The following is an 11,635-nucleotide window of genomic DNA, read 5'->3' on the forward strand; positions in this document are numbered from 1 at the left end:
TTCATTGATCATTGATTCTTGTTAATTCTTCATCGTTCATTGTTCAATGATCATTAATCCTTGTTCATTCTTCATCGTTCATTCTTCAATGATTATTGAACCTTGATCATACTTCATCGTTCATTCTTCATTGATCATTGATCCTTGTTCATTATTAATCGTTCATTCTTCATTGATCATTGATCCTTGTTCATTCTTGGAACAAGTTTGCAGCGGAAGATTTGTTTATGACTTCTTTGATTATTCGATCATCAATCAGACAATCAACAGTAAAGGTTATCTCGATTAAAATGGGTCGTTTTACGGCGATTTCTAAGTAATCTTGGGAGACTACTTATCCTGGAAGAAGACACTGATTCCCCTAAGGAATACAAGGCCTTAATCCTCACAATTCTCACAAAGATCAACGTAATCTTGGAGAAGTATGAATCCGTGAAAGGCTTGAACGCTCTCAAACTCTCAACCGAAAATGAAGAACAAACAGGAACAAACACTTGTCTTCTGAATGAAACTCTGAATATGAATTATCAAATCTGAAAATAGGAATACATGATGATTATTACAATCTGGAGGAGGGCCTTATTTATAGATTTGGCTTCCTCCTTTTAACGGCTAGAAATCAAGAAAAGGCGCCCAAGTCCTAACGGCTATAACAGAAGACTAATAAAAAACGCGCTAATCTTTCTGTCAGGGTTTGGGAACACCTAACTGTTCCTTATTTAGTTGTTCCTTATCCTTCCTCTTTTATATGCAAAACTATGTATGCTTTTCTCGAGGTTGGACCATGTACATCCATATTAGTCAGTAGCTGTTCCTCAGTTCCTGTTCCTTGTGTATCAACTCCCTGATCTTGGACTGTTCTGGGTTCCGCACGCTGTTCCTCTGTACTGTTCCCAGTAATACTCTTGTGCTGATCATATGTAGAAGGCGTACTTGTTTCATTCCCTCCTTCTTCAGCTCGAATTGTCCCCAATTCAGACTCAGCATAGTAAGGCTGTAAATCCCCTATGTTGAATATCGGGGAGACTCCATATCGATTAGGCAGGTCTATTTTAAATGCATTGTCTCCATATTTCTCAGTAATTTGGAATGGTCCATCTGCTCTTGGCATTAATTTGTTCTTCCTTTGTCTTGGGAACCGTTCCTTTCTCAGGTGAATCCATACCCAGTCTCCAATTTTGAACTTATGTGGAGCTGACGTGCTTGAGTTAACTTTTTGCTGGTACTTTGCAGTAGCTTGTTCAATGTGTTTTTGGGTTTGTCTATGGATTGTCATCATGTCCTCAGCATGCTGCTTAGCATCCCCATGTGGTCTGCAATGTGAAGGAAGATCAATTAGTGAAACAGGTATTATAGGATTCATTCCATACACACATTCAAAAGGTGATATCTTAGTTGCCCAGCTTGGACTCATATTGTAGGCGAACTCTGCATGACACAGCTTCTGGTCCCAATCTCTTAGATTTTTCTTTACCAAAGTTCTAAGGATTGACCCTAATGTTTTGTTGGTAACCTCTGTCTGCCCGTCAGTTTGTGGGTGATGAGAGGTGCTGTACAGAAGCTTAGTGTTGAGCAGTCTCCATAGGGTGCTCCAGAAAGAGCTTAAAAACTTGCTATCCCTGTCTGATACTATAGTTCTAGGGACCCCATGCAGCCGTACAATTTCTGCAAAGTAAAGCTTGGCTATTTGATTAGCATCATTCACCTTATTACATGCTATGAAATGGCTCATTTTGGAGAACCTGTCTACCACAACCATGACTGCATCCTTGCCCCTTTGTGTTCTAGGTAGGGCAACTATAAAGTCCATACTCACATGTTCCCATGGTCTTTGTGCAATGGGTAGGGGTTTGTATTCCCCTCTATGGAATGTTATTTTTGCCTTGATACAAGGCTCACACCTCAAAATAATCTTGCCTACTGTTCCCAACATCTTTGGCCAATAAAAGTGTTTGGCTAACATATCCAAGGTTTTCTGTATACCAAAGTGTCCTGCTAAGCTTCCCTCATGTATCTCTCTTACTAAGGCTGTTCTTAAAGATGTTCTAGGAATACACAGCCTGTTCCCTTTGAAAAGAAACCCCTGTTGGATACTAAATGGGCCTTGTGGTTGTTGGCTGCACTGCTGGTAAAGAGTACTGAAGTCTGGATCAGTTTTGTACTGTTCCTTAATCATCTCAAAACCTAATACTTTGGCATCCAAGATAGCTAGTAAATGTGCTCTCCTACTTAGAGCATCTGCCACAATGTTAGTTTTCCCAGCCTTATACTTAGCAACAAAGTTAAAGCTTTGCATAAATTCAACCCATCTAGCATGTTTGGTACTAAGTTTGTTTTGCCCACTGATATGTTTGAGGGACTCATGGTCAGAATGCAAAACAAAGGGCTGTCCCTTAAGGTAATGGGACCAGTGTTCTAGGGCTCTAACCATAGCATAGAATTCCTTATCATAGGCTGAATAATTCATCCTGCTCTTATTTAACTTTTCACTAAAGTATGCTACAGGTCTACCTTCTTGAATTAAAACAGCTCCAATCCCTGTGTTGCTGGCATCACATTCTACCTCAAATGGTTTACTAAAGTCTGGTAATCTCAGAATAGGAGGGTTACACATGGCTTTCTTAATTTTCTCAAAAGCTAATTGTGCCTCTGTGGTCCACTTGAAGGTGTTCCCTTTTGTGCAGTCTGTGATAGGTGCCATAATGGTGCTGAAACCTTTAATGAACCTCCTGTAAAAAGAGGCTAGGCCATGAAAAGATCTTACCTGAGTGATACTAGTGGGTACTGGCCAAGTCTTAATGGCTTCTATCTTTGAGGGGTCTACCTGCACTCCCTGTCTTCCTACTATAAATCCTAAGAAATAAACCTCAGTTAGCAAGAAGGAACACTTCTCTAGTTTCCCAAATAGTCTCTGTTCCCTAAGAGTCTGGAATAGCTGCTTCAAATGGTCAAGGTGTTCCTCTACACTTCTGCTGTACATTAGTATGTCATCAAGGTATACCACAATAAACCTTCCTAAAAATGGTCTTAGGACCTCATTCATTAATCTCATGAAGGTACTAGGGGCTCCAGTTAGCCCAAATGGCATAACCATCCATTCATACAAGCCATATTTGGTTTTGAAGGCTGTCTTCCATTCATCCCCCTCTCTCATTCTAATTTGATGATACCCGCTTCTCAAGTCTATCTTACTAAACCATTGAGATCCTGATAATTCATCCAACATGTCATCTATTCGAGGAATGGGAAACCTATATTTGATAGTAATGTTGTTCATGCTCCTGCTATCAACACACATACGCCATGTTCCATCCTTTTTAGGAACAAGCAAGGTGGGAACAACACATGGACTCATACTCTCTCTGACATACCCTCTGTCCATAAGCTCCTGTATTTGTCTTTGCAACTCCTTGGTTTCCTCAGGGCTAGTTCTATATGCAGGCTTATTGGGCAGTGCTGTTCCTGGCATAAGATCTATTTGATGCTCAATACCCCTTAATGGAGGTAACCCTACTGGTAATTCTACAGGAAATATATCAGCAAATTGATCCAACAAATTAGCAATCCTGGGGTCTGGTTGATTACTCTCTGGTGTTACTTCCTTACTGAACAAAAGAAAGGCTAGTCCCTCCCTCCTGATCTCCTTAATGCTCACCTTTCTATTTATTAAAGATACATTACCTACAGGTCTCTGTGGAAGTGAAGTGCCTACTGCCTTCTGTGAAGGTAAGGTAAAGCCACTACCTATTAGTTGCTGTGGAGGTAAAGTCTTGTGGGGTGGCAAGGGCATAAGGTCCTTAATCTTTCCCTCATGTTTCAAGGTATAAACATTAGTATAGCCATCATGCAAGGTCCTTCTGTCATGCTGCCAGGGCCTACCTAAGAGCACATGACAGGCAGTCATGTCTAACACATCACAGAGCACTTTGTCTTTAAATGATCCTATAGCAAACTGAATCAAACACCTCTTCTTAACAAAACCACTTGCTTTGCTATCCAACCATTTCAGCTTATAGGGATGTGGGTGTGGTTTAGTCTCTAAGTCTAAGGTCTGAACTAAATCCTTGCTGACACAGTTAGTTTCACTTCCCCCATCTATGATTAGGTCACACACTTTGTTCTTAATCTTGCATTTGGTTTGGAAGATGTTTTCTCTTTGATCATTTGGTTTGGTCTTTGGGGTAGCATGAAAGTTCCTCCTAATCAACAAATTTTGCAAATCAGGCTCAGGATACACTTCCTCTCTGTCCCCTTCTTCCTCACTGTCTTCAGTTCCCTCAAAAGTTTCCAGGACTCCCTCATCATTAACACAGTAAGTACCATCAGGGTCCTTCTCAGATGTTGAAGGCCAAACTAACTCCTCCCTACCATTCCTGCTAACCATCATGGCCCTAGGTCTTCCTAAGTCTTTAATTTCTGTCCATTCTTGCACAGTGAAGGCTCTAACATTTGGGCACTCACTTTTAATGTGACCATGTCCATGGAATTTGAAACAAACAACCCCCTTCAAGTCCTTGGGATTTTTATCCTTAGTGATATTGGTCAAGGGTGGAATCCTATCTGGTGCATTGGTCTGAGTCACAGTGGGTGTTGGTGTAGCAACATTCTTTGGGTTATAACTCCTCACTGGTCTATTGTAGGTGCTGCCCATGCTTGATTTCTTCTTAGAATATTTTTCCAAAGTAAGGGCATTACTACAAGCCAAGCCAAAGGTAAGGTTTGGGATCAACTCCAATTTTTTTCTTAGATCTTCCCTCAGTCCCCCTATGAATTTCCCAACCTTCATCTCCTCAGTTTCATTGGTGTCACACACAACTGACAACCGTTCCCATTCTTGAATATAATCTGACACAGTCCTATTGTCTTGTCTCAATGTTCCCCATTTCATATACAATTGCTGTCTATAATTGCGTGGAACATACTTCCTTCTTAAGTGCTTTCTCAGTTTTTCCCAAGTGTTGATTCTTTCTTTATCTTCCCTCCTTCTTTTCTTTTGCACTCCTTCTAGCCATATAGCAGCAAGTTTGGTCAGTTTGATCTTAGCTAGCTTAAACTGCTGTTCAGGTGTGGTTTCCTTAAAGTCAAAATATCTTTCCAAATTGGCTTCCCAATCCAGATACATCTCAGGGTCTGGAGACTGTCCATCAAAACTAGGTAAATCAATTTTCAAGGCTTTATCCTCATTGTTCCTATTGTTTTGAAGAGGCTGCTGTGGTCTTTCCCCCTGGTTCCCCATGTTATTGGCTACAGTCAAGGCTAGTTGCTGGACTATATTGGTAAGGGTCTCTAATCTTTCATCCATGTCCATATTACCCCAAGTATTCACAAACAACACAATGTTATGATAGTCAACAATCAAAACCTGCAAAAAGATCTTCACAACAATTTTTCCAGAAACCAAAACAAACACACAACTCAAATAATCACCAGCCACAATCTTGCAAGAAATTTTCTCAGCAACAAATTTCCAAAAACAACAAGGAATGCACTGATGTATAAACCCTAATTTCACAAAACAATTTTTAAAAATCCGATTATTAAAACCAACAATTTTAGAAGATAACGCAATGAATCCAATTTTGTAAGTGAAGGCGATTAACTTCTCATCAAAGAACACAATTAAAACAATCAAGAATTGACTAATATGAACCAATTTATACGAAAACTCAACAATTTCGATTATCGAATACCAAATTGATACGCATGCAATGACAATAGAATCAGATTTCAGAAATCTTTTTCCACAATCAATTGTGTAAAATGATTCGATTTGAACTCTACAAATCTTAATCACAGAAATTAATAACAAAGAAGAATTGAATTTATACCTGTGATTTCCAATCGAAACAAATACAAACGATACCTGATCCTCTGATTACTCTTCTTCACAGAAAACGCAATGTTACCTATTACCTCGTATCTCCTTGTGTCCCTCCTCAGAACACGGCTCTGATACCAAGTTGGAACAAGTTTGCAGCGGAAGATTTGTTTATGACTTCTTTGATTATTCGATCATCAATCAGACAATCAACAGTAAAGGTTATCTCGATTAAAATGGGTCGTTTTAGGGCGATTTCTAAGTAATCTTGGGAGACTACTTATCCTGGAAGAAGATACTGATTCCCCTAAGGAATACAAGGCCTTAATCCTCACAATTCTCACAAAGATCAACGTAATCTTGGAGAAGTATGAATCCGTGAAAGGCTTGAACGCTCTCAAACTCTCAACCGAAAATGAAGAACAAACAGGAACAAACACTTGTCTTCTGAATGAAACTCTGAATATGAATTATCAAATCTGAAAATAGGAATACATGATGATTATTACAATCTGGAGGAGGGCCTTATTTATAGATTTGGCTTCCTCCTTTTAACGGCTAGAAATCAAGAAAAGGCGCCCAAGTCCTAACGGCTATAACAGAAGACTAATAAAAAACGCGCTAATCTTTCTGTCAGGGTTTGGGAACACGTAACTGTTCCTTATTTAGTTGTTCCTTATCCTTTCTCTTTTATATGCAAAACTATGTATGCTTTTCTCGAGGTTGGACCATGTACATCCATATTAGTCAGTAGCTGTTCCTCAGTTCCTGTTCCTTGTGTATCAACTCCCTGATCTTGGACTGTTCTGGGTTCCGCACGCTGTTCCTCTGTACTGTTCCCAGTAATACTCTTGTGCTGATCATATGTAGAAGGCGTACTTGTTTCAATTCTTCATCGTTCATTCTTAATTGATCATTGATCCTTGTTCATTCTTCATCGTTTATTCTTCAATGATCATTGATCCTTGTTCATACTTCATCGTTCATTCTTCAATGATCATTGATCCTTGTTCATTATTAATCGTTCATTCTTCATTGATCATTGATCCTTGTTCATTCTTCATCGTTCATTCTTCATTGATCATTGATCCGTGTTCATTCTTCATTATTCGTTCTTCAATGATCATTGATCCTTGTTCATTTTTCATTGTTCATTCATTATTGATCATTGATCCTTGTTCATTTTACATCGTTCATTCTACAATGCTCATTGATCCTTGTTTATTCTTCATCGTTCATTGTTCATTGATCATTGATTCTTGTTCATTCTTCATCGTTCATTGTTCAATGATCATTAATCCTTGTTCATTCTTCATCGTTCATTCTTCAATGATCACTGAACCTTGTTCATACTTCATCGTTCATTCTTCATTGATCATTGATCCTTGTTCATTATTAATCGTTCATTCTTCATTGATCATTGATCCTTGTTCATTCTTCATCGTTCATTCTTCATTGATTATTGATCCGTGTTCATTCTTCATTTTTCATTCTTCAATGATCATTGATCCTTGTTCATTCTTCATTATTCATTATTTATTGATCCTTGATCCTTGTTCATTTTTCATCATTCATTCTACAATGCTCTTTGATCCTTGTTCATTCTTCATCGTTCATTGTTCATTGATCATTGAATCTTGTTCATTCTTCATCGTTCATTGTTCAATGATCATTAATCCTTGTTCATTCTTCATCGTTCATTCTTCAATGATCATTGAACCTTGTTCATACTTCATCGTTCATTCTTCATTGATCATTGATCCTTGTTCATTATTAATCGTTCATTCTTCATTGATCATTGATCCTTGTTCATTCTTCATAGTTCATTCTTCATTGATCATTGATCCGTGTTCATTCTTCATTTTTCATTCTTCAATGATCATTGATCCTTCTTCATTCTTCATTGTTCATTCATTATTGATCATTGATCCTTGTTCATTTTTCATCGTTCATTCTACAATGCTCTTTGATCCTTGTTCATTCTTCATCGTTCATTGTTCATTGAGCATTGATTCTTGTTCATTCTTCATCGTTCATTGTTTAATGATCATTGATCCTTGTTCATTCTTCATCGTTCATTCTTCAATGATCATTGATCCTTGTTCATACTTCATCGTTCATTCTCCAATGATCATTGATCCTTGTTCATTATTAATCGTTCATTCTTCATTGATCATTGATCCTAGTTCATTCTTCATCGTTCATTCTTCATTGATCATTGATCCGTGTTCATTCTTCATTTTTCATTCTTCAATGATCATTGATCCTTGTTCATTCTTCATTGTTCATTCATTATTGATCATTGATCCTTGTTCATTATTAATCGTTCATTCTTCATTCTTCATTGATCATTGATCCTTGTTCATTCTTCATCGTTCATTCTTCATTGATCGTTGATCCTTGTTCATTTTTCATTGTTCATTCATTATTGATCATTGATCCTTGTTCATTTTACATCGTTCATTCTACAATGCTCATTGATCCTTGTTCATTCTTCATCGTTCATTATTCATTGATCATTGATTCTTGATCATTCTTCATCGTTCATTGTTCAATGATCATTAATCCTTGTTCATTCTTCATCGTTCATTCTTCAATGATCACTGAACCTTTATCATACTTCATCGTTCATTCTTCATTGATCATTGATCCTTGTTCATTATTAATCGTTCATTCTTCATTGATCATTGATCCTTGTTCATTCTTCATCGCTCATTCTTCATTGATCATTGATCCGTGTTCATTCTTCATTTTTCATTCTTCAATGATCATTGATCCTTGTTCATTCTTCATTATTCATTATTTATTGATCCTTGATCCTTGTTCATTTTTCATCATTCATTCTACAATGCTCTTTGATCCTTGTTCATTCTTCATCGTTCATTGTTCATTGATCATTGATTCTTGTTCATTCTTCATCGTTCATTGTTCAATGATCATTAATCCTTGTTCATTCTTCATCGTTCATTCTTCAATGATCATTGAACCTTGTTCATACTTCATCGTTCATTCTTCATTGATCATTGATCCTTGTTCATTATTAATCGTTCAATCTTCATTGATCATTGATCCTTGTTCATTCTTCATAGTTCATTCTTCATTGATCATTGATCCGTGTTCATTCTTCATTTTTCATTCTTCAATGATCATTGATCCTTCTTCATTCTTCATTGTTCATTCATTATTGATCATTGATCCTTGTTCATTTTTCATCGTTTATTCTACAATGCTCTTTGATCCTTGTTCATTCTTCATCGTTCATTGTTCATTGATCATTGATTCTTGTTCATTCTTCATCGTTCATTGTTCAATGATCATTGATCCTTGTTCATTCTTCATCGTTCATTCTTCAATGATCATTGAACCTTGTTCATACTTCATCGTTCATTCTTGATTGATCATTGATCCTTGTTCATTATTAATCTTTCATTCTTCATTGATCATTGATCCTTGTTCATTCTTCATCGTTCATTCTTCATTGATCATTGATCCGTGTTCATTCTTCATTATTCATTCTTCAATGATCATTGATCCTTGTTCATTCTTCATCGTTCATTCATTATTGATCATTGATCCTTGTTCATTTTACATCGTTCATTCTACAATGCTCATTGATCCTTGTTTATTCTTCATCGTTCATTGTTCATTGATCATTGATTCTTGTTCATTCTTCATCGTTCATTGTTCAATGATCATTAATCCTTGTTCATTCTTCATCGTTCATTCTTCAATGATCATTCCTTGTTCATACTTCATCGTTCATTCTTCATTGATCATTGATCCTTGTTCATTATTAATCGTTCATTCTTCATTGATCATTGATCCTTGTTCATTCTTCATCGTTCATTCTTAATTGATCATTGATCCCTGTTCATTCTTCATTATTCATTCTTCAATGATCATTGATCCTTGTTCATTCTTCATCGTTCATTCATTATTGATCATTGATCCTTGTTCATTCTTCATCGTTCATTGTTCATTGATCATTGATTCTTGTTCATTCTTCATCGTTCTGATGTGTAAACTAAGTTGAAAAACTTCGTTCACAAATGGGATAAAACGTGGGAATGTGTGATAGGTTTTTTTAGAAGGATAATTGGAAAGAAACAAGTAAGTTTAGGGGAACACTCACCCTTAACTTGGGGATATAACAAGGAGGAACACTCACTCACTTGTTTGGGTGTAGAAGTGTTTAGGGAACACTCAACCTAGACAACGACTACTAAGGTCAAGCTTTGGGAACACTCGACCAAAACTCGAACTCTTCAAAATTGAGAAACTCTCAACCTTGGATTGACAACTTAGCTAAACTCCTAGCAAAGTTAGAACTCACACACGTGAAGGTTTTGTTTAGGCAAATTTCTGAATGAATTTTCATTGATCATTTCCAAGCCTTATATAGCTTGAGTTACATTCAATAATGCCTTTACATATTCTAAAAACAAGACTGAAATAAAAGGGCCTATTAATTGGCTCATAACCGTCCAAATTAATGCCCATTACTACCCTTAATTTAACTTAAACAAATGAGCTTAAATGAAGGAGAATTAACTCCAAAAACGTCCAGCCATTAACCTTCCAAAACTGTTCAAAACCATCATTTAAAGCTGTCCTTGAATGCCTTTGTAACTGCCACGAATTAACTCTTCATTCAAGCCTCTTTATTCACGAAATTAAACCAGCAAAACCTCCTAATAATACCTCTTAAATGAGATTAAAAACCAGCTTTAAATCTCCTTAAAAACACGCCCCTTTGAACTCCAAAACCGTTTGGAATTAATTCCTTGTAACCGATCCATTTAATGTCTTTAATCTGTCTCATGAATGAAATAGTTAGTCACGCTTAGCAAAGTGCAACCATTTGAGGACATATTCGGACCATGCATACCAAAGCTTGTAGGCGTAATCTCGAAAAAGAATTTAGACAAAATCAATTCCCTAACGTTGGATTCTTGGACTGGAATATTTGGACTATTCGAACCTTGACCACTTTGGTCATCCTCCCCTTCTTCAATGGGAATTGCCCTCAATTCTTCATCATCATAGTATGGTGCTAGATCTCCCACATTGAACGTGCTTGAAACGCCATACTTACCTCCCAAATCAACCTTGTAGGCATTGTTTTTTATCTTTTCCACCACTTCGAATGGGCCTTCGGCTCGGGGCATGAGCTTGTTTTTCCTTTGATTAGGAAACCTTTCTTTCCTCATGTAAATCCACACCAAGTCACCAACCTCAAAGCTTCTCACGTTTTTGACGCGCTTGTTGGCTTGCTTCTTGTAGATTTCATTTGCCCTTTCAATATTCTTTCTTACCTCCTTGTGGACTTTGATTATATTCAGCTTGCTCCTTGGCACCTCCATGCACGAATTTGTCTTGAGGAAGAGCAATAAGATCAATAGGAACATAAGGATTGGAACCATAGACCACCTCGAAAGGAGAATACTTTGTGGTAGTACTAGGGGTCCTATTATAAGCAAACTCAGCGTGAGCTAGCTTAACATCCCAATCTTTGGTGCTCTTACTAACCAAGGTCCTAAGCAAAGAACCTAGCACCCTATTGACCACCTCCGTTTGTCCATCAGTTTGAGGATGATGAGAGGTCGAAAATAGCAATTTAGTCCCCATTAGGCGCCACAAGGATTTCCAAAAGTGACTTAGAAATTTTGTGTCCCTATCAGAAACAATAGTCCTTGGGACTCCATGGAATCTCACAATCCCATCAAAATAAAGCTTAGCCACCTTCATTGCATCTTCAGTTTTGTGACAAGGAATGAAGTGAGCCATCTTAGAGAAACGGTCTACCACCACCATGAT

At 37.4% G+C, this 11,635-nt stretch overlaps 1 protein-coding gene across 1 annotated transcript; it reads right to left on the reverse strand.

Moving 5' to 3' along the window:
* Positions 1–730: 730 nt before the first annotated feature.
* On the reverse strand, positions 731–11,028 carry LOC130821549 (uncharacterized). The gene is made up of 4 exons (XM_057687338.1): positions 10,914–11,028; positions 6,555–6,646; positions 5,864–5,949; positions 731–5,777 (listed from the first exon to the last, which is right to left on the reverse strand). The coding sequence occupies exons 1-4, from the start codon at positions 11,026–11,028 to the stop codon at positions 731–733; spliced, it is 5,340 nt and encodes a 1,779-aa protein (XP_057543321.1).
* Positions 11,029–11,635: the final 607 nt, after the last annotated feature.

The sequence above is a fragment of the Amaranthus tricolor genome, chromosome 8 (assembly GCF_026212465.1).
Source record: "Amaranthus tricolor cultivar Red isolate AtriRed21 chromosome 8, ASM2621246v1, whole genome shotgun sequence".
Lineage (NCBI taxonomy): Eukaryota > Viridiplantae > Streptophyta > Magnoliopsida > Caryophyllales > Amaranthaceae > Amaranthus > Amaranthus tricolor.